This window comes from Phascolarctos cinereus, unplaced genomic scaffold, assembly GCF_003287225.1.
Source record: "Phascolarctos cinereus isolate Bilbo 61053 unplaced genomic scaffold, phaCin_HiC Scaffold_2;HRSCAF=192, whole genome shotgun sequence".
Classification (NCBI taxonomy): Eukaryota; Metazoa; Chordata; class Mammalia; order Diprotodontia; family Phascolarctidae; genus Phascolarctos; species Phascolarctos cinereus.
Window position 1 is genome coordinate 76,642,835 of NW_027555625.1, and position 21,981 is coordinate 76,664,815.

Here is a 21,981-nt window from a genome sequence, read left to right on the forward strand (position 1 = left end):
GGTAACAGAAACAATGATACAAGTTTGATTCATAGCAGGACTTCATGACTGTAACATGAGTACTGCAGGTGCTGTCTGAGCTCAGAGACCACCTGGTGTTGATGTGAAACAGTTCTGGGATTTTGCTAGGTCTGAGATCATCCAGAGCTTTGTGGCTCACCAGCTGTTATGCCAAGCTCAGGACACAGCTTGCTTACTGGGCCTTAGCTCTGGAAAACAGGGTATCTCCTAATAGTAAAAAGAGAGAGGTAGTCTTTGCATGGGGATCCTGACAACAGTAATAAAGAAGGTAAGAAGTGGGAAGGGTGTAATTTGAAAGATAAAGGCTTTGGTTTTGAACGCATGAGTTTGATATATCTAATAGGCTGTAGGAAATTTGAGACTGGAGATCATCAGAGAAGTTAGGAATAGATAAACAGAGTTGAGAATTATCAGCATAGAAATGATTATTGAATCCACAGGAGCAGACAAGATCAGCAAGTGAAACAGTATAGAGGGAGAAGAGAAGAGGGCTCAACACAGAGCCCTGCAGGTACCCATGTTTAGCTAGTGTAACCTGGAAGAAAATTCTACAAAATTGTTTGAGGAGGTAATCAGATGGCTAGGAGGAAAACCAGAAGAAATACAGAAGAAAATATCAAGGAGAAGCAGGTGTTTCACAGTATCAGAATCTTCAGAGAGGTCAGGAAGAATAAGAATTGAGAAAAGTCTATTAGATTTAGCAATTAACAGAATATTAGTAACTTTGGAGAGAGCATTTTCTGTTGACTGATGATGTTGGAAACTGTGTTGCTAAGTTAAGAATATAGTGAGAGGAAAGGAAATGAAGGTACCTACTGGAGAAGGGCTTCTCAAAGAGTTCAGCCACAAAGGGAGAATTATAGGATGATAGTTTGAGGAGATGACCAACAAGACGGATGATGAGATATTCTCTCTGATTCTAGCAAGCTCTAAAGCCTCTCCAAGTAGGAATTATGTGTAACAGATAAAACCAGTTCTGCTTTTCCAACAGTTTAGGACGCCAAGAACCCAAACAAGCTAAAAACTGAATGAATTAATGAGAGAATTCCCAACCCCTAATACAATCACAGCACAGCCTCCCCTACAGACCAAAAGGAGAAAGAGGAGGAAGAAGATAGAGGGGAATTTAATTAAGTCAAAGGCTAACAATGAAGAGGAACAAAGTTCTTATAGTCCTTCAAAAAGAAGAGCCTATAAAAAAAAAGACAAGCCTATAGGAGAATGGTCAAGGAGGCAAAGGGAGTGATTGAAAAGGGGGGAAATTGGGGCAGCTAGGTGGTACAGTGGATGGAACAGTGGCCATGAAGTCAGGAGGACCTGAGTTCAAATCCGGCCTCAGACCAAACACTTGACACTTACTATGTGACCCGGGGCAAGTCACTTAACCCCAATTGCCTAAAAAAAAAAGGGGAGGGGAATTAAGGGGAAAATCTTGTTTCAGTGGTGGGAAGGAATGCCACTGATGAATCCTCCAATGGTAGAAAAGAGATTCTATAAAGGCAGATTAGGAACCTTAAATGAGTATGATCTTCAGGGATGGTGCTTAGACAGATCACTTGAACTTGCCTTAAGAGATGGGGAATCAGAGTTCCTATGGGGTAAATGACAGCTACAAGAGTGGGAGGGCATGGGCTCAAGAGGAGACACTTTGAGGCAAATGGGAAAAATATGACCAAGGTAAAGGCAAAAGTCAAAAGTTAACTGCACAACCAGGGACATTATAAAATTCCTTCCATGAGATATCCTCTCTGTCACCTGCAGGAACTGATATTTCTAAAAGTGAGGCACAGTAGGAAAAAAAAAAAGGTTCCAAGAGGCAAGATCTACAGATAACACAGAAAGTGTTTAGAAGAAGGAACCCAAAATTGACAACTTAGGAATGGAGACTAAAGAAGGACTAAGTAAGTATGGCCATGAATCAAAGAAGAAAAGAATAAAAATAGACAGAAAGGGAAAATAAATGAGGACAATGGGGGAAAGAAATTCTTTTTAGAAAAAGATGTAGAAAAGAAATTTAAAAATTAATGAACAAAACAAACTGAACACAAGAGGAAGAAGAAGGATTCTATTGGACTACTTAGCCAAGGGGCGGGGGGGAAGTAAAGAAATAACTAGATTAAAAACAAGCAAGAAAAATAAACCAATAAGCAGCTAAGGAAAGGAGTAAGAAATGAAAGGCAGAAGGCAAGCATAACTTGAGGGCAAGCAGGAGGGAGCTGGTGGGCATCGGGTTGCCTATGGACTGTATTAAAATAACTGAAGAGATACTGTGTTTACAGAGAAAAGAGCAAAAAATCCTAACTTGGGGAAAAATAATATTAGTGTCAAATGGAGGAAGATATAAATCTAACTCATAAAACTGTACATGCAGATGGATTAACAATCTAGTAAAATGGAAGAGTGACACTGGATAAGAAACAAAATCCTGCAATCTATTGCTTAGGAAAACATTTATCAAGTCAATCCAAAAAAGCAAGAGTTGCAATCATGTTTTTAGATAAGGCAAAAACAAACATTCAAAACATAAAAAAGAATATAATATAGGCAGGAAACTACATTATGCTAAAAAGAACCACAGACAACAAATCAATAGTGATATTAAACTTATAGTTTCCAAATGTCATAGCATTCATAAAGGAAACATTAACTGAACTACAAGAAGAGACACAGTAACATAATAGTAACAGGATATTTCAATGGCCCTTTCTCAGTTTTGAATTAAGTCTACCAGAAAGACAAACAAAAGGAAAATACAGAACTGAACAAACTGCTGGAAAAACTAGAGCTAAAAGACTCATAGCATATTTTAACTGACTGCTAAAGAATACATGTATTTCTCTGTCTCACATGGAATTTTTACAAAAATTGACGATGTATTGGGGCATAGAGATATTACAGACAAATATGAAAAAGGTAGATATAGTAAATATGTCATTTTGAGACCAGAATGCAATAAAAATATTTATCATTTCAGGGACCACAAACAAAAGAGAAAGAACCAAATGGATATTTCACAATGAAATTCTAAATAATGAGTAGGTCAAGGAACAAATCATAGAAACAACTACCAATTATATTAAACAACATGAAACAACACACCAAATTTTCTGGTGTACAGCTAAAGCAAAGCTCAGGAAAAACATCTTTTCCCTACAAGCATACATTAAGAAAGTAGAAAAAAAAAAGACTGATGAGCTGAATGTGCATTTCTAAAAATTAGAGAGCTAACAAATAAACCTAAAACAAAACTAATAAACCTAAAGTAAAAAAGGAGATACTAAAATTTGGAGGAGAAATGAACTAGAAATCATAAAAACTATAGAAATGATCAAAACACCTAAAAACGAATTCTTTGAAAAGATAAAATTTGGCAAACTGTTAGCCAATCTGAATAAAAAGTAGAAAATTAAATCGATAAAATAGTAAATGAGTAAGGTAAAAATCCATAATAAAGCAAAAACAGTTACAACTAATCAGAACCTATTATACACAATTATATGCTAACAAATCTGAGAACACAAAAGAAATAGAGGAATACTTTTAAAAATCCAAAGAACCAAACTAACAGACAAAATAGAGATCTTAAGTAGCCCAATTGCAAAAAAGGAAATAAAACAAATTCTATAGGAGCTACCAAAGAAGAAAAATTCTTGGAGGATTTATAGGAGAAGCCTATCAAAAATTTAAAGAACAATTAGTACCTATACATGCATAAATTATCCTGTTCTATCCTGTCTTTTCCAGCAGATTGCTGCCTCTATTACCCCTACTCTCTCACTTAGCTTTAATCTCTCCTTATCTACAGACCATATCTGTACTGCCTACAAACATGCTCATGGCTCCTTCATCCTCAAAAAACCTTCACTTTTTAAAAAAAATGTTCTTGCCTTTTTTTCTCCCCATATCATCATAGTTTTCCCCAGTATCCCTCCTTTCCCTCATATAACAAATAATATTTTTAAAGACAAAAAAAAAAGAAAAAGGAAACATTGGTATAACATCAATACATTGAAAACTTCTGAAAATATGTACAATATGCAATAATTGTATGTCATCCACCAGTTGGGGGAAAGAGCAGAGAATGTTTTCTCATACCTCTTCTCTCAAGCTATACTTGTTCCTTATGATTTCACAACATTTACTTTTGTGGTTTTTTTTAAATGTGGGTGTTCTTGACATTTTAATTGTTAAGTCATCGCGTATGTTGTTTTCTTAGCTGTACTTTACTCTGCATCATTTCAAGTAGGTCTTTCCATGCTTCTCTGTATTCATGATATAATTTCTTATTGAATGCTAATATTCCATTACAAACATGTATCATAATTTGTGTGGCCATTCTCCAGTTAATAGGCATCTACCCTATTTGCATAATTTCAAATTGCACTCCCAGTTAATTTTCTAAGGACAGACAGTTTGAAAAGTTTTCATTCTCACCCCTAAACTGATCTGTCTCTTGGTCTTTCTATCTTTCTGTCTCTTTATGTCACTGTCTTTCTAAACATCTTTTTTCCCTCTGGAGAGAGGAGTGAAAATTTTATTTTCATTTTAAATTCCTCCCTCCCTAGAAGCCTCTTGGCTGATGAGCCAGGGGAGCTGATTAAGGTAGTGTCAAAGGCAATTCTCTCTGATCCATGTTGAGGATTAGTGATTATTCAGGAATTTCCATCATCTTTGCTTGTAGCCTTGATATTCCTCGTGCTATTTTAGCTTATGGTCACCTTTTTACATTGAGAGATTCAATGTGGTCTGCAAATTTGGTATCATCCACCACATGGACTTGATTTTTAGGCCTTCAACTTAATCCTTCTAAAAGGGGGTACAGGTGGAATGGGGAAGCTGAGCAAAACCCTGGGATTTCTGGTTTTTGATAATGTCACTCCTTCAAGGAAGTGTTACATTGTTTTGTTTGACTTTTTCTATATTTCTGTTTTAGTTTGAAGGAGATCAGGATTGGCCAGTAAGATCCCTACAGTAACTTAAGTGGTAGAGGGCCCCGAATAAGACCTTAAAGACCTTACAACAAAAGAGTGGAATGTGGTGGTAGTAATATTCTAACTCAAGGTTCAGCCAACTGCAAGGGTCAAATCCTATCCATCATCTGTTCATATGGCCCTTGAGCTAATTGTTTTGACATTTTAAAATACAATAAAACTTTATTTAAAAAATGTTAAAATCATTCTTAGCTCATAGGATGTACAAAAATAGGTGGTGGGCAGCATTTGGCCTACAGCTTATAGTTTAAGTAAATCAATTATTATGAATTGTTTCATGTCTCCTTTTGTTCCAGTACTGAACCAGGGGACTAGCCTGCATCAGGCCCAATCCAGGACAGGATGAAATTCCTAAAAGAAATGGTTTGGGTGTAGCTAGGCAACACAGTGGATAGAGTGCCAGCCCTGGAGTCAGGAGGACCTGAGTTCAATTCCAGCGTGAGATACTAACTGGGCAAGTCACTTAACCTGATTGCCTCTAGGGAAAAAAAAAAAAAGAAATGGTTTGGTGAACTAGCCACCAACCACATCCTGATCCCTATTACCAACATCTATCAGGCAGTTAGCTCCTGACTTCTGGCTGAAGCCCCACATGAGTAGTATCAGGCTGTAGGCTTCCACCACCATTCTGCCATACAGACCTGGACAAAAGAACGTATGATATTCAAGAAGGAGTTTGGGACAGCATTGGTAACTATCTAGGCAAATAAGGCTCCTCATACAAATAAGAGTTCTGAGGATAATGGAAGGTGGTATTGTGTGTCTGCATCTATCTTATGTGAGCAAAGGGTGATTAGTTTTAGGATATCCTCTCCCATAAGGAGTTTTTGGTGTGATTCATAAAATATAGGATGGAAAAGAAGATGATTGACCCTTTTCTTGCCAAGATGACTACTTATAGATTTCTCAGCTCCCATAGGTCTATACCAACAAAACCCTAAAGTTCACAAAAGACTGAATAATGACCAAGACATCTGATAAGAAACTACAGTAAGCAAATTCTTCTGCTATAGAACTGTAAAAGCCCAGGAACAGTAAGAAAGGCTCTCAACTCCCAAAATAGCAAAGCCAGCACCACCACAAGGTAATTCCCCAACATAATCAGAAATGACCCAGGGATACTAGTAGCCACCAAGGCTCTGTATCCAGAGACAAGAAAGAGTGGGTTTTTCAGAGAAAAATACTGTCCTAGGCTCATGGGATCTGAAGTCTTTAACTCTCTGTTCTAAGATTCCAGAAAGATTCTTGAAGCTCTAGAGCTCAGTCTCAAAGATATAGGGAGGAACTTAATCATAGGAGTTGGAGATTAGCCTGAGAACTCAGGAGATCAAGAGTGTGCCCAAACAGGGCCAACTACCCCACCCAAAAACCCAGGGGCAGAGAAGCCCTGGCACAGAGCTAGAACATGGCTAATGTGGAAATATTTTTGCATGACTTCATATGCATAATGGATATCACATTTCTTGCCTTCTCAATGTGTTGGGGAGGGGATGAAGGGAGAGAATTTGGAACTGAAAATAAAAAATAAAATAAAAAGCTATAAAGAGCTGAGTTGTAAGCAGTACTTGACTTGCTCATAGTTAAAGTTATAGATTCCTCACCCAACACAAGATAGTATTATGGTACCAGGTCTAGATTATTAGTGGACTCTCCCCCTCTTTTAGGGCAGAAACCTATTCTAGGTCCCACTAAAAGGGATAAATTTGCCAGTAACTCAGAAAATGGAGGTCATCAAGGCACTAGGGTAGAGAGGATATGGGTTCTCCAGAACCCCAAAGTTCAATAGCCTATTATTAATAAAATTTAGTATTTATATAGTATTTAAAGGTTGAAGAGCAGTTTGCATGTCATTTGATTCTGAGAACTTGACAGATGTCATCATTATCCCCATTTTACAGATGAGGAAATTGAGGCAAAGAGCAACTGCCTACAGCAGAATGTGGGAAAGTGTTAGTAGCTTATCCCATACAGTGTCCTGAATCATTTGGGCTCTCCCCATTCACTGTCGTCCCTGCACTCAGCTACACAGGCTAGACCCAACATCTCCCTAGCTTTGTCCACTTTTTGTCCCTCATATGAGTTTTCATCTGATCTAGGGTCTGTCTCATCTGGCCAAGTCAACATGTCATCAGTGCAATGGTGGACACCAATACCCTCAGGAGAAGACTGTTTCAGATCTCTGCCTACTGGAAAGTGGTAATATAAAGGACAGTTTAGGTAGTTATGAGGAAGGATGGTGAAGGCATATTGGACTCTTTCCCAGGTGAAAACCAACTGTTTCTGACTAGTCTTAGCCACAGCAATACTGAAAAAAAAAAAGGGTTGGGAAGGTTGATAACATTCTACCACTCATCCTGGACCTAAGCTACTTGATGCAATACATTGATGTGGTCTGGAACAGCTGTAGTAATGGGAATGACAACTTGTTTAGCTGTTGTCTACTGTAAGTCACCAGGTGCCATCTGCCTTCCTCATCAGCCCTAAAGGGACTTTAGTAAAGCAAAATAATCTACCTGATCTCCACCATTAGAAAGGAAATCTCTTTGACCTGACCCCAATACCACCTGATAGCATTTCGTGCTAATGATGGAATGGTTTGAGCAACTGCAAGGGTTTCAGTTTTGCACTACCCACAATAACCGAAAAGGCCAGTACAGGTTCCTTTTCCTTTGGTCATTTTTCCATCGTGTCCAACACTTTGTGACTCCATTTGGAGTTTTCTTGGTAAAGATACTGCCATTTCCTTCTCCAGCTCCTTTTATGGATGAGGGAACTGATGCAAACAGTTTAAGTGACCTGCCAGGGTCACAGAGCTAGTGTCTAAGGCCAGATTTGAATTCAGGAAGATGAATCTTTCTGACTCCAGGCCTAGTAATCTGCTGTGCCAACTAGCTGCCCCCAGTTTAAGTGGCACCTCTCAAAAAGTGATTACCTCCTCTAATAATTGTCTGTCTGTGGAAACTGAGGTGGGCCAGTTGGCCTGTTGGCGGTTCCCTGATGAATATCTTGACTAGCAGTGTCCAGCATACTTATGTGCAAATGGAGGGGGAGAGGGTTGGGACATACCTTAGGTTCATATGGGGCTAAGGCTCCAACTGCTCCAATGTTCTGTTTCAAAGTAATTTTACTAACATATCCATAGGCACAAAATTGATCCCTTTCTTATCAACCCCATCTTTTGAGAGTTACTTCCAAATACCTCTCAGGGAGAATGCCATCCATACCCCTCTACCTACTAAATAGAACAGTGGGCCCTGTGCCTCATCTCACATTTCCAGAGCATCTATTTATAATGATAGAATTACATGCCCTTATCACTTTCCTAATGTCCCACTCAAATTTAACCCATCAAACTGCAGTACCCTGTATGATTTTTTGGTAAGTCAGATATAAGCTAAAGAATGATACCATTTTGGATGGGGCTCTGTCCAGAAGGCAGGTTCAGGTTGCCCCAATTCAGGCTGGTGATAGAATATATAAAGCTTTAGGGAGGCACATGGAACAAAGATTTAGTCTATCAATATCCTTTCCTTCAGGAATTCTAACCCCTCTACTGAAGAACTGCCCTACGCCTCATCCAGGAACTGGATGCAAATGGAAATTCATCTTTATGGGGCCAGCTATGCACTGCTCTCTATCTAAGCTAGCTAAAAATGGACAAAGCATAGCCTCCATCTTGGAGCATCTAACTAATATAAGTGGTCTGGGCAAAGTACAACTTCTGAGACCTTGCTAATCTCATGATACTCAAATGTGGATATGCAAATTAGCTGTCAAACCACACCCTCATTCTAGAATCTCATCAGGATTTAAGCTTTTCTTACAATATTCCTAGTTACTTGGTGGTGAATACATGCCCTCTCTCTGGTCTCTCTGGAATAAAAGCTTTTGCATGATTTGGGGAGAAGTAAAGTATAAGCCCACGGCTTTTTTTTTTTCACCACAGATTCCTAAGTGTTATCCTCATTTCTGTTGTCAGTCTCATGCCTTATAGCTCTCAATTCAGTTAGATGCAGAACATTTTCTAAATTTTCTAAATAAAAACTCTGGATCAAAATCTATACTTCCATAGAAGGTCTATCAGTTTTCACCTAAGCCTTGTCCTCCTCTGCCCCCATTAGTATCTTGCCGTTTGTTACTAGCTTCAGCAGTTGAATATCACCTTTTACTCTACAATCTTCAAAAACAGAGAACTCTCTCTAGCTGCTGATTGTGCTGGGCCACGAAGCTTTCTTCTGCTGGCAACTCAAAATTCTCTAAGACAGTTAACAAGGAAATGGTAGATCTGGCAATTAATTTACCCTCATTGTTAGCCTTTATCACCACTTTTCTACTCACCATGCCAAATTCTGAGTCAAGATGGCAGAGTAAGAGGAAGCAATACAGCCTAATTCCTCACTAAACATCCTCCACAAAAATCCAGAAAACACATCATACTGAATTCTGACTAGAAAAACTAAGAAAAAAATCATAGTGTATCATCTTTTCAGCCCATAGCAGCTTAGGGAAAGAGAGAGGTCTGTGGACACTAGAGATAACATATGACCAGTAGCTACTGAACAAGGAATGTTCCAGTGCCCAGGGACTAAAAGAGGGTTGAGATTGTGCATCAGGGCAGGAAGCACCAGGGCAAAAAGGGATCCCAGGGGATGCCTGACCTAGTATAGGATGTAGTAGGTGGTATTTAACAGCTCTGTTGCCCATTACTCAGTTCCAGGTGACAAATCCAGGGCAGAGAGTAGTAGCATAAAACATGGATACTAACCACATTTTGAGCAAGGACAAGTTCCAGAAGCAAAATGTAGCTATGTGGCTTTGATCTCAGGCTCAGTGTTGTAGAAGGCTTGCACTGATGGGTGTGAGGATTTAGGCCAGGCCAGGTTTTACCCTCAGCCTGTCCTTAGTCTGAAGGCCACCTAAGTCAGAACATAGGCTCTCCAAGCCCTCCCTTGCTCTGTCTTTCCCTTGAGAACAGAAGGACCTTGAAAGGTAACCAGGAAGTGAGGAGATGTTTCAGGGGGGACTCCCCCCAGTTACTGTTCCCATGAGAAAAATAATTGTTGATACTTGTGCCTTTGCTACTCTGGGTTCTGTTCCCACGAATGGGGTATAAAAGCCCTAACCCTCAGATCAATAAATGGAACTGGTTCTGGACCTGTTGCCCACCTGGCCTGCGTATCTCTTTATCTCTCTCATACTCGCCAGAAAATAAACACTGTCAGGGACACAAGTGCCTGCGACACAGTGTGGAGACTCAGTTCCAGTCTCTAGTGCAATGGGGAAGCCTGCAGTGGAAGCCAGGACAGGAATTTCCAGACCAAAAAGGATCCAAAAGTTCAGTCACTCAACTTCCAGAGCCTCCAAATAAGCTAATGCTGGCTGAGTTTAGAAGTAGTCTACTGAAACTCCCAAACAAGGGCAAGCTGACTGACTCAAACTTGGATCAGGAACTTGAAGAGTACAGATAAGAAGTCCAGAAGTAGACTGGAAGAATAAGCAAACAAATTCTATCACCAGAGACGGATCCAAGCTAGTCCCTTAGTAGTTTATCTCTAACACTGGAATCAAATAAGACACTTAGATTTTTTAAATAAGATTTTCATTATGTATTCTCTGATGATGAATAAATTCTGAGCTTTGGTGGAAGTTCTTTCATATTCGTCATATTTATAAGGCTTCCCTACATTATAAATATCCTAGTATTGAATAAAGATTGAACTCCAATAGAAGAACTTCCCACAATTATATATTTGTAAGAATTTTTTTTCTCATATGAATTTTGATGTTCAATAAGATTTTGTTATCCAGGCAGATGCTTCCATATTATTATCCTTTAGAATGTTTCACTACCATATAAATTCTCAGATGTTGATTAAATTGGGACCCAGCAAAAAGCCTTTCAACAGTCACTACATTTATACTTTTTTGCCAGTATGAATTCTTTAATGTTCAATGAACTGTGGGCTCCACAGGCTTTCCCACAATGGTTACATTTGTGGTTACATTTATAAGGCTTCTCTTCATTATGAATTCTCAGACTCTGAACTCTGATGGAAGGCCTTCCCACAATCATTACATTTAAAAGGTTTCCCTCCGTATGAATTTTTTGATATGCAGTTAGTTTAGAACTACAGCTAAAGGCCTTCCCACAATTGTTACATTTATAAGGCTCCTCTCTAGTGTGAATTCTGTGATACTGAATTAACTCTGAACTCTTCAATAAATACATGAATTTTCTGATGTATAAGGCTTCTCCCCAGTGTGAAGTCTCTGATGTCTGACAAAGTATATTCTGATGTGATCACATATCCATAACACTTAATTTCATAAGGCTGCTCTCAAAAATGGATTCTCTGATGCCAGGTTCATTCTGAATTCCAGGTAAAGGCCTTCCCACAATCACTACATTTCTAAGACTTCTCTCCAGTATGACTTCTCTGATGTTGAGCCAATTCTGAATTCTGATTATATGCCTTATCACAATTACTGCATTTGTAAGGCTTCTCTCCAGTAATTCCCTGGTGTGTGGAGTTAATTCTGAACTCCATGGGAAGGCCTTTCCATAACTATTACATTTACAGGCCTTCTCTCCAGTGTGACTACTCTAGTGAACAGTTAATTGTGAGCTCCAATGGAAGCCCTTCTCACATTCATAATATTAATAAGGTTTCTCACAGAGTGAACTTTCTGATGCAGAGTAAGATGTACTTCGATACTGAAGACCTTCCCACAATCTTTGCATTCATAAAGCTTTTCTCCAGTATGAATTCTCTGATGTCAAGTTAAATGTGAACTCCCACGAAAGGCCTTCCCACAGTCTTTAAGGCTTTTCACCAGTATGAATTCTTCAATGCCAAATTAATCCTGAACTCCAGTAGTAGGCCTTTCCACCATCATTACATTTGTAACACTTCCCTTCAGTATGAACTGTCTGATGTCAAGTTAACTCTGAATTCTGGTGGAAGGCTTTCCCACAATGGTTACATTTGTAAGGCTTTTCTCCATTATGGATTCTCAGATGTACAGTTAACTCAGAACTCAGACGGAAGGCCTTCCCACAGTCATTACATTTAAAAGGTTTCTCTCCAGTATGGATTTTTTGATGTGCAGTTAATTTAGAACTATGGCCAAAGGCCCTTCCCACAATTGTTACATTTGTAAGACTTCTCTCCAGTGTGAATTCTCTGATGTACAGTTAACTCTGAACTCTGACAGGTCTTTCCACAATCATTACATTTATAAGGCTTCTCTCCTGTGTGAATTCTGTGATGTTGAATTAACTGTGTACTCTGGTGGAAGGCCTTTCCACAATATTTACATTCATAAGGCTTCACTCCAGTATGAATTCGTTGATGTTCAATTAATTTTGAACTCCAGCAGAAGACCTTCCCACAATCACTACATTTAAAAGGCTTTTCTCCAGCATGAATCATCTGATGTTGAATTAATCCTGAACTCTGGTAGAAGGCCTTCTCACAATCTTTACATTCATAAGGCTTCACTCCAGTATGAAGTCTCTGATGTTGAGTTAATTTTGAACCCCAGCAGAAGGTGTTCTCATAATAATTACATTTGAAAGGCTTCTCTCCAGTATGAATTTTCTGACGTACAATTAACTGTGACCTCTTTTGGAAAGTCTTCCCACAACTGTAACATTTATTAGAAGGGTCCTCTCCAGTGTGAATTTTCTGATGTATAGTTAACTGTAAACTCTGGCAGAAGGCCTCCCTACAAATACAATAAGAATTTGCCGATGACCAGTTAATTGTGAACTTCTTTTCAAGGCCTTCTCACAATCTTTTATGTTCATAAGGCTTTTCTCTACCATTACTTCTCTGATGGTGGTTAATGTATTTGCTACAGGGGAATGCTGTTCCAAATATATGACATTCATAAGGCTTCTCTCTAGTATGTAGGCTCTGATGTTGGGTAGATTGTGAGCAGCACCAGGAAGCATTTTCATATTTGTTAGGCTTCTCTCCAGTACGCAGGGTCTGCTGCTGAGTAAGGTAAGAGCTAAAATGGAGAGCATTCCCACAATTATTACCTTAGTAAGAGTTCACTTTACTATGAATTATCTGATATTCAACAAGGTATGTATTGTAATCTTTATGCGTTTAAGATTTCTATGGAGATTTTCTCCAAAAGGAACTCTGTGATGAGAAATAATAGATGAATTTTGATTGCAGGCATACCATTCATAAAGTTTCTATCCAATAAATGTTCTAAAAAATTGAAAAGATCTAAATTATAAATAGAACACATTTTCATATTAATTATGTTCTACTTTAATTTGCTTAAGCCTAAATATTGTACAAAGGTTTATCAATGTTTATCAAATTTAAGAAGATATTTTCATGTATAGATATAATCTAAAGTAAATGGATTGGACTTAGCCAGAAAATTCCTTTAAATGATTTTTTTTTACTTGCCTAGAATATTTCTCTGCATTGTTATGCTGCAGTCCCTGCAATCTAGCATAATATTCCCAGGGTTCTTCCAATTTAGAGTCATGGAAACCATCCCTTCTGAATCTTTCCTGAACTGTCTTTGGTTCCAGGCCTAGTTTCCCAACCTGAAAGAAATGAAAAAGTAAATATTCCCTATTGAATCTGAAAGTAAAATAGAGTAATTCTTATCCTCTCTATATAGTAAATCCTTAATTCTCCATTAAAAAATTGCCTACATAAAATTTTTAATGTGTTACTATAAGTTCTATTCAAACTTTACATAACATTTCCTATATCTATATTTATAGTTATTTATCTTTAGTTCTCTTTCTCTACTTTATCTCTTATTAGAATTGGTATAAGGAACCTATTTATTTGGTAAGTTTATTACAGTCCCTTTCTTTCTCTGCCATTGGAAACATTTATTTACAAATTGCTTAGAAGCACTTTAAGAGCATTCAGTTAACTTGATCAGGACCAGGGTGTCTGTTAAGTTTTGCTTTTTGTCTTGTCTTTGGAAGTTCAATTTTGACTTGTTCAATTTCCTTAAAAAAGTTAAGATTTTTAACCTTTCTCAATTTTCTTTTGATTTAAATTTCTTATTTTATTAGAGATTTGTAGAAATATTTGATACCATTACCTTTAATGATCCAAACTTTGAGGAAAGGCCTTTTGTTTTATATAATTGTGTTAGTTCTCTATATCTCAGATAGCATGCCATTGTCCAAGACATTAGACACAAGTGAGGCATCATACTTTATCCTAATTGCTGATTGTTAATGTTAATGCCTTTTTCAATTTCATGAAAGTAAAATGATCTTTTAGTTTGTGATTGTTTCAGTCCGTTATGTGCATAAGATTTTTGCCCCCGCCATTACTGTGGAAGTTATTTGGTCTATATATTTCTTATTTTGTTTAAAAGTATAATCACTAAGGTTATTTTGAACTTACTGTAGTATTTTGCAGATGTTGGTCTAAAAGTAATTCTAGCTAGCCTGTTTTCTTTCAGGTGCTCCTAGCAGTTTTTGACAAATTGTTAGTTTTTCCTCAATTATTTTTGTTCTTAGGCTTATCTAACATTGGATTGTCCAGTACTGCTGCTCCTGATCTATTATTACCTAGTCTTTTTCCACTGAGATGCTTTTCTAGTTTTTAGCAAGTACGAAATGATACCTCCCAGGGTTACTGTAAGAACCAGATGAGATAATAATTGTAGAGTGCTTAGTACAGTGCCTCACACATAGCAAGTGATATATGTAAGCTATTGTTATTGTTGATTACTTCTTTCTAGCATAAGAGGAATATAAAAAGTGCTATCCTTTTCATTCCTGTTTTTTAAAAGCTTCTCTTTAGATTCTGGAATTTTTATACCTCTGTAATTTTAAAAAAAATTTTTCTTGCTCTATAAAGTATCCCACTAGTAGTTTGATAAGCAAGAGTACTATATGTCTGAATTATTATTGTCATTTTTATTCTATTGCTCTGTCAAGCCATAGGCAGTGAATATACATCAAATATTTAAACTGTTCATTTATTCAAACTGTATAAATCTTGGGAGTGCCTTTGTAGATTGACTCCCACATATTTTATTTATTTTGTAATTATTATCGGATGCCCCTTTCTACTGAAAACTTTTGGGTTTATTATTGCTGTAGAGAAGTGTTAATGATTTTGTAAGTTTGTTTTGTTACCTGCTCTTCTGTGAAGCTGCCCATCTCAGTAGTCTTTGTTGATTTTCTTGCAATTTCTATGTAAACCATCATTTTATCAGCAAATAGAAATAATTTTGACTTCTTTTTGCCTATTTTTATGCTTTTAATTTCTTTTTTTTCTTTTTTGTGAGGCAGTCGGGGTTAAGTGACTTGCCCAGAGTCACACAGCTAGTGTCAAGTGTCTGAAGCTGGATTTGAACTTAAGTTGCCCTGATTCCAAGGCTGGAACTCTATCCACTGTGCCACCTAGCTGCCCCTATGCTTTTAATTTCTTAACTCTTGTTTTATTTCTTTCACTAGCAAATAAAGCAGAGAAAGGTAGCCTTTTTTCCTCTGATTTAATGAAAAACTTTTTAGCACTTCTCACTGAATAAACTGTTTTTGGTTTTAGACATAAGACTTCTTACATTCATTCCCTGCTTGCTTTTGTGGTTTGGTTTTTTTAGGCATAGTTAGTGTTAAGGGATTGATATAATTGTGATTTGGATGTTTTTGTTTGCAGTAAGATTCATTATGTTGATTTCCAAGTAGTGAATCATCTTTGCATCCCTGGAACAAATACAACTTGGTTTTAATGAATAATTTTTTGGATATATTATCATGGTCCTTTTGCCAGGATAAAACATTTTTGACTCAATTTTCATTAGTAATATATGTCTATAATCCTCTTCCTGTATTTTATCCTTTCCTGGTTTAGGTATTGCAACTATAATTGTCTCATAAAAGGAGTTTGATAGGGTGTTGTCCTTGTTGACTTTTTTCTTAAATCATGAGTTTGATGATTATATGGAAGAATGAGAAGACATAGGAACAAATACAAATTAAGCTGGAACAGGAAAAGCTATACCGTAAACCTATTATAAATGGAAATACAACAATAACAAAACAATAATAAATTGAGCTCATTAAATTATAATTACCAAGCTTGGCTCCAAAGAAAAAAATACAAGATAGCACCTTCCCATTCTTTGTAGAGATTTTCTAGAGGTCAAACAACGGAGTTGAAATATTGCATCAAAATAAAAATGGGAAAAGGACCCACATGTATAAAAATATTTATAGCAGCTCTTTCTGTGGTAACAAAGAATTGGAAATTGAGGGGATGCCCATCAATTGGATAATGGTTAAACAAGTTGTAGCATATGAATGTAATGGAATACTATTGTGCTATAAGAAATGATGAGCAAGAGGACTTCAGAAAAACCTGGAAAGACCCGTATGGACTGATGCTGAGTGAAGTGAGCAGAACCAGGAGAACGTTGTACATAGTAATAGCCACGTAATGCGATAACTAATTTTGATAAGACTTCGCCCTTCTCAGCAATGCAAGGATCTAAGACATCTCCAAAAGTCTCATGATGGAAAAATGCTATCCACATCCAGAGAAAGAACTATGGAGTTTGAATGCAGATTGAAGCATACTATTTGCTCTTTTTTCCTTCTGTTTTGTTGTGTTTCCTCTTTCTTATGGTTCCTCCTATTGGTTCTAATTCTTTCTTACAACATGACTAATGTGAAAATATGTTTAATATGAATGTATATGTAGAGCCTATATCAGACTGTTGCATGCTGTCTTGGGGAGGGAGGTGGGGAGAGAAGGGGAGAAAAATTTAAAACTCAAAAGCTTATGGAAGTGATTGTTGAAAACTAAAAATTAATAAAAAAAAGAAATATTGCATCAAGTTTCATGTTTTCTGATGTGCAGTTTTGCTTTTAAAAATAATAAAATATATCATATACTTAAAACTGAGACAGGACGTTAATTATAACATTAAAAACTGGCTTATTTCTCAATAAAGTCAAGGCTAAAGCAAGAGTGCCTTATTTCCCTGATACTATGTTTTTGTTTGGTTGGTTTTTTTGCTAGGCAATGGGGTTAAGTGACTTGCCCAAGATGCATCCCCTTCTTCCAACTGAGACATCATATCTGGTTTCCAAACTGTAAGTCCTACTCATTGAAATGGCGAAAGGTTGAGAACAGAAGCCCCTATCTTATTCCCAATCACTATTTGGGGTAAACGGAAATGGTAGGGATGTGCAAAGGGTGGTGGAAAACTCATCTAAAGAATCCTCCACATTATTTTCCAGAAATGGATGGAGAAAAGACACAGATGATGTGCTATCACAAAAAAAAATTACATTTGACCCAAACCCCCTAAGAGAATGAAACTTTCTCATTCTCAGGCACCTGTACTAGAATTTTAGGGGAGAATCCTGAATGGACAGAGAATGGAAAGAAACAAACTCAGATATAGCACAAATAATTATCCAGTTTCATCTAAACACAGTAAGGACCTTTCACCAGGGGACTAAAGGGCAGAAGAAATCAATCTATGACACCAAGAAGATTAGCAACTGGTTTCTACATGTCAAACACTAACTCTCAAAAGTTTACCATATATAAAATATTGATTTATTAAGTGAAGTGACCAAGACTCCACTATGAAAAAATCATCATAGGAGATACTCTCCTTACCCAAGAAGACAAGGTTCCTTTAGTTCTCCAGCATCACATCCTTGTACAACTCTTTCTGGGAAGGGTCCAGGTTTTCCAACTCTTCCTGGGTAAAATCCACAGCCACATCCTTGAATGTCACCGAAATCCTTTTGGACCTCCTGGGAGTGGTAAATACGTAGAAATTTTAAAGGGTTTTTAATATTTAGGGTTCCAAGTCAAATTCATATCAAATAAAGTCTATGTATTTTTCATTATGCACAAAAACAAAACAAAGCAAAACAAGAGCAACTCATCAGCCTATTGTACACTTGATTTATGAAGTACTTTTTCCATAAAATTTCCATGAGACAGGGTAAAACTTTATTATCTTCATTTCACACATGGGAACACTGATTCTAAGAAAGGCTAAGTGACACTATCACCTCATTACAAGAGCATAAGTCATACATTTCCCTCAAATGCCCAATTTATACATTTGCTATCAATATAATTTTATAATTAAATATCCAATATTAATATCAATATTACAGATTCCCAATTAGAGGCAACAACATAATCTCTTTCTATTAATAATCAAATAAAACTTCTGTTGGATAACATTGTCCAATGCCATTTCTTCCAATTTGTACCATTTCAGGGTAATTCAAACATACTTACTACAGCACTCCCAAGATGGCATGCTTTAATATTAATAGTTGACATTTCTATGGCATTTCAGTTAATAAACTCCTTACAGACCTTTTATCATTTTAACATTGCAAAGATCCTGTGAAGTAGGTACTATGGATACTGCCTTCCCCTAGTTTGCAAATTAAAAAAGTGAGGTACAAGGACATTAAGTGACCTGAAAATGGCCAGACTGTGTTGAGAGGCAGGATTGCATACCCAGGTCTTTCTGCACTCATGCAATATTCTAACCACTTCAACATACTCTCTCCCCAAAAATTTAACTTTAAGACATCTTGAATACCATTCTTTTTTTTTTAGTTTTATTAATTTATTTTTAGGTTTCAATATTCACTTCCATAAGATTTTGAGTTCTAAATTTTCCCTGCCTCCCTTTACTCCCCAAGACAGTGTGCAATGTGATACAGGCTCTACATATACATTCATTTTAAACATATTTTCACATTCATCATGTTGTAAAGAATTAGAACCAATGGGAAGAACCACAAGAGAGAAGAAACAAACAAAAAAAGAGAGCAAATAGTATACTTCAATCTGCATTCAAACTCCATAGTTCTTTCTCTGGATGTGGATAACATTTTCCATTATGGGTCTTAGATCCTTGTGTTGCTGAGGAGAGCTAAGTCTATCAAAGTTTGTCAACACACAATGTTGCTATTACTGTGTACTATGTTTTCCTGGTTCTGCTCACTTCATTCAGCATCAGTTAATGTAAGTCGTTCCAAGCTCTTCTGAAGTCTGCCTGGTCATCATTTCTTACGAAACAATTGTATGCCATTACATTCATATACTACAACTTGTTCAGTCATTCCCCAATTGATGGGCATCCCCTCAATTTCCAATTTTTGGCCACCACAAAAAGAGCTATTGTAAATATTTTTGTACATGTGGGTCCTTTTCCCATTTTTATAATCTCTTTGGGATACAGACCTAGAAGTGGTATTGCTAGGTAAAAGGGTATGTACAGTTTTATAGCCCTTTGGGCATAATTCCAAATTGCTCTCCAGAAGAATACCATTCTTTTCAATAACATGAAAAGACATTCTCACAAGGTTATCTTTTAGTAATAAATTTAAAACAAACATTATTTGCATTACTACAATTGCCTTGAAGTTATTTTAGTTACCCTTTGGGCCTCATTTAATCACAGAAACATCTTCCTCTGCCTTTCCCACAACAAAAGCTTTTGGATTCAAGCCAATGAGGTTCACCCCTAAATTAGCTCAAAAAGAAAACAAGATTAGTATATAGAATAAAAATTCAGATAGGATTTAATCCTATATTATATTCCTTCTCTGAATGCACAGAATATTTAAGGTTGAAATGATTCATCTGGGAACTTAAAACAATATGTTGTTCTACCTTTTTGAATCTTACCTAGCTGAATGATCCTGAGCTCTTTACTTCCCCTGACAGTTTCCTCCTGTCAAATGGGGAAATACTGCTTATAGTACTTATAAATTTCCAGGATGAAAGTGCTTTGTAGAGACTGATTTAAATATTTTATATTATTGTATTATTTGTATTTTATCCCTCACAACATCCAACTCAGGACTTAGAATTAAAAGACTTGAATGAGTACACTCTATGTGAAAAGGGCTGCAGCAACATAGAAAGCACATCTTATAAAGTATAAATGGTACAGAGGGTGGCAGCATGGTATAGAGGTGGAAAAGAGCCCTGGGCATCAAAACATCTGTACAGAACCCTGGTTCTGCTACTTACAACCAGTGTGACTGGAACATCAAGCATGATATTGTGGATCAAATGCTGAAAGGGAATCTGGAAGACCTGACATGAGACTTCACCTGTTAGTAGCTATATCAGCTATAAAATAATGATAGCACCTGTTGTACCCACACACAGAGTGTTGAGGCCCAAACGTGCAGTCTGAAAATTTTTTTTAAATTTTAAAATGCTACATAAATGACAATATTACTTCTCTTACTAGGGCTGTTTCCTCATCTCTAAAATGATAAGATTGGAATACATGATGACCAACTCCAGCTTCAAATTCTTCCTTCTGAGGTTAGGATCAGAGATCTAAAAACTGTTAGTACTTCAGACACCATCTACTTCAACTCAATCAATTACAGACGAAGAGGCTAAGGGACAAGGAGATTTAATGCCTGGTTCAAACAAGACAGACCCCATTTCTTACGTTACAGGCCGAGGATTAAGAAACAAATTTTTATTCAAGAGCAAACTGAACCCACTTTGCAGCCTAGCGCTGTCAGGAATACAGGGGCCATTCCCACCCTCTTGGAGAAGGACAGAGGGCTCAGAAGGCAGAAACGGGAAAGAAAAACGACCCAAGACAGGCATTAGTCTATCTTGCCCCTCCCGCCCCACTCCCCCCGCAGACAGAGTTCACGAACCACCCAGACCCCGGGGGTTCAAGGACCGGGCACACGAGGAGCACTTGCGGCTCCAGCCCCAAACCCGCCGTGGGGGACCGCGGCGAGCCTGACCACGACGTGGCAGGCGGGTGCTCAGGCGTAGCAGAACGCGCGGCTGCGCCCAGTTCTCCTTCCCTGCAGACGCGGAGCAGCGAGAGAGGCTCAAGGGCCGGCGAGGGGCGGCCAGCCCAGGAAAGGGCCCGACCAGGCACCTGCCGAGAGAATCGCCCGGCCCCGCGCTCACAAAGACCCCCGAGACAGGGCCTGACAGCCAGCTCCACTCAGCGCACACCCTCGATCCCCGGGGGCAGCTCGGCTCGCCAGCAGCGGCAGGAGCAGAGACAGGCCGCGAGCGACGTTGGGTCGGAGGGAGGCCCGAAGGCCGGAGGAGCACCAGCTCCCGGGTCCAGGACAGGGAAGCGGGAAGAGACACAAAGCAAGTCCATGAGGCCAGGTTGCCTGAGTGACAGCAGAGCGGAACCGGAAGAGACGTCAGAGCGCCCTTCCTCCCGCCCCTTCCGGCCATTCTCCTTCCACTGTCTGGACAGCTCCAGGATGCTGCACTTTGCTGGCCTGGCACTAAATGTTGCCTGGCACCAATTATAGAGGGTCCCGCTCTACCCTGAGGGAAGCAGGGTCTCGGCGGCCGGATTTACGGAAGTAGAGTCGGAGCTTTGAAGAGGTTTGTGCGCATGCCTAGGACAAAGCAGGACTGCTGCTGGGACGTGGTGAAGTCTTTTCCGGTCGCCAGCGGGGGTCTGTTTATTAAGCCTCCTTTGGGGATAAGGCCGTGTGCCAGACCCTGGGCACACCAAGACCACACCGAAAACCCTGTCTCCATCCAAAGAGCTTCCAGGATGGGGCTGGTGCTCTCTATCCTCGAATCCATGGATCCCCAGCTTCCTTCCCTGCTCAGTTGAAGTCCCTCCTCCCACGTGGGGTCTTTCCCGCTCCCACCCCAGACCTGACCACGTGGTTGCCTCGTATGTTGTCAGGGGCAACAGACCATTGTTTTGTATTTCTATCACCGAGAACAGGTTCTTTTTTTTGTACTTTTTTTTAAAGCACGTATACTTTATTCCTTTTTTTTTTTTTACAATTTCAAATTTTCTCCTTTCTCTTGTCCCTCCCCAAACCATTGAGAGGGCAAGAAAAACAAAACCCGTTACAAATATGTATGGTCATGCAAAACAGATTTCCATATTAGACATGTGCACATACATAAACAGTGAAAAAGAGAAGAAAATATGCTTCAGTCTACCC

The 21,981-nt window shown here is 38.3% G+C and overlaps 1 protein-coding gene, 1 long non-coding RNA gene and 1 pseudogene across 3 annotated transcripts in view; 1 reads left to right on the forward strand and 2 right to left on the reverse strand.

Annotated features, from left to right (window-relative positions):
* Positions 1-21,573, reverse strand: part of LOC110193241 (uncharacterized) — a 28,332-nt gene extending 6,759 nt beyond the window's left edge. For both annotated transcript variants that reach the window (XM_078149465.1, XM_078149464.1), the window contains exon 1: positions 17,651-21,573. In XM_078149465.1, coding sequence (XP_078005591.1) covers positions 20,690-21,244 — 555 coding nt within the window. In that variant the 5' untranslated portion in view covers positions 21,245-21,573 and the 3' untranslated portion in view covers positions 17,651-20,689. The remainder of the gene's footprint in view (positions 1-17,650) is intronic.
* LOC110193201 (uncharacterized) lies at positions 1,848-8,953 on the forward strand. The gene is made up of 3 exons (XR_002320412.2): positions 1,848-1,922; positions 7,109-7,208; positions 8,549-8,953. It is a non-coding gene; the product is annotated as an uncharacterized LOC110193201 (long non-coding RNA).
* Positions 10,539-12,802, reverse strand: LOC144454168 (uncharacterized; annotated as a pseudogene).
* Positions 21,574-21,981: the final 408 nt, after the last annotated feature.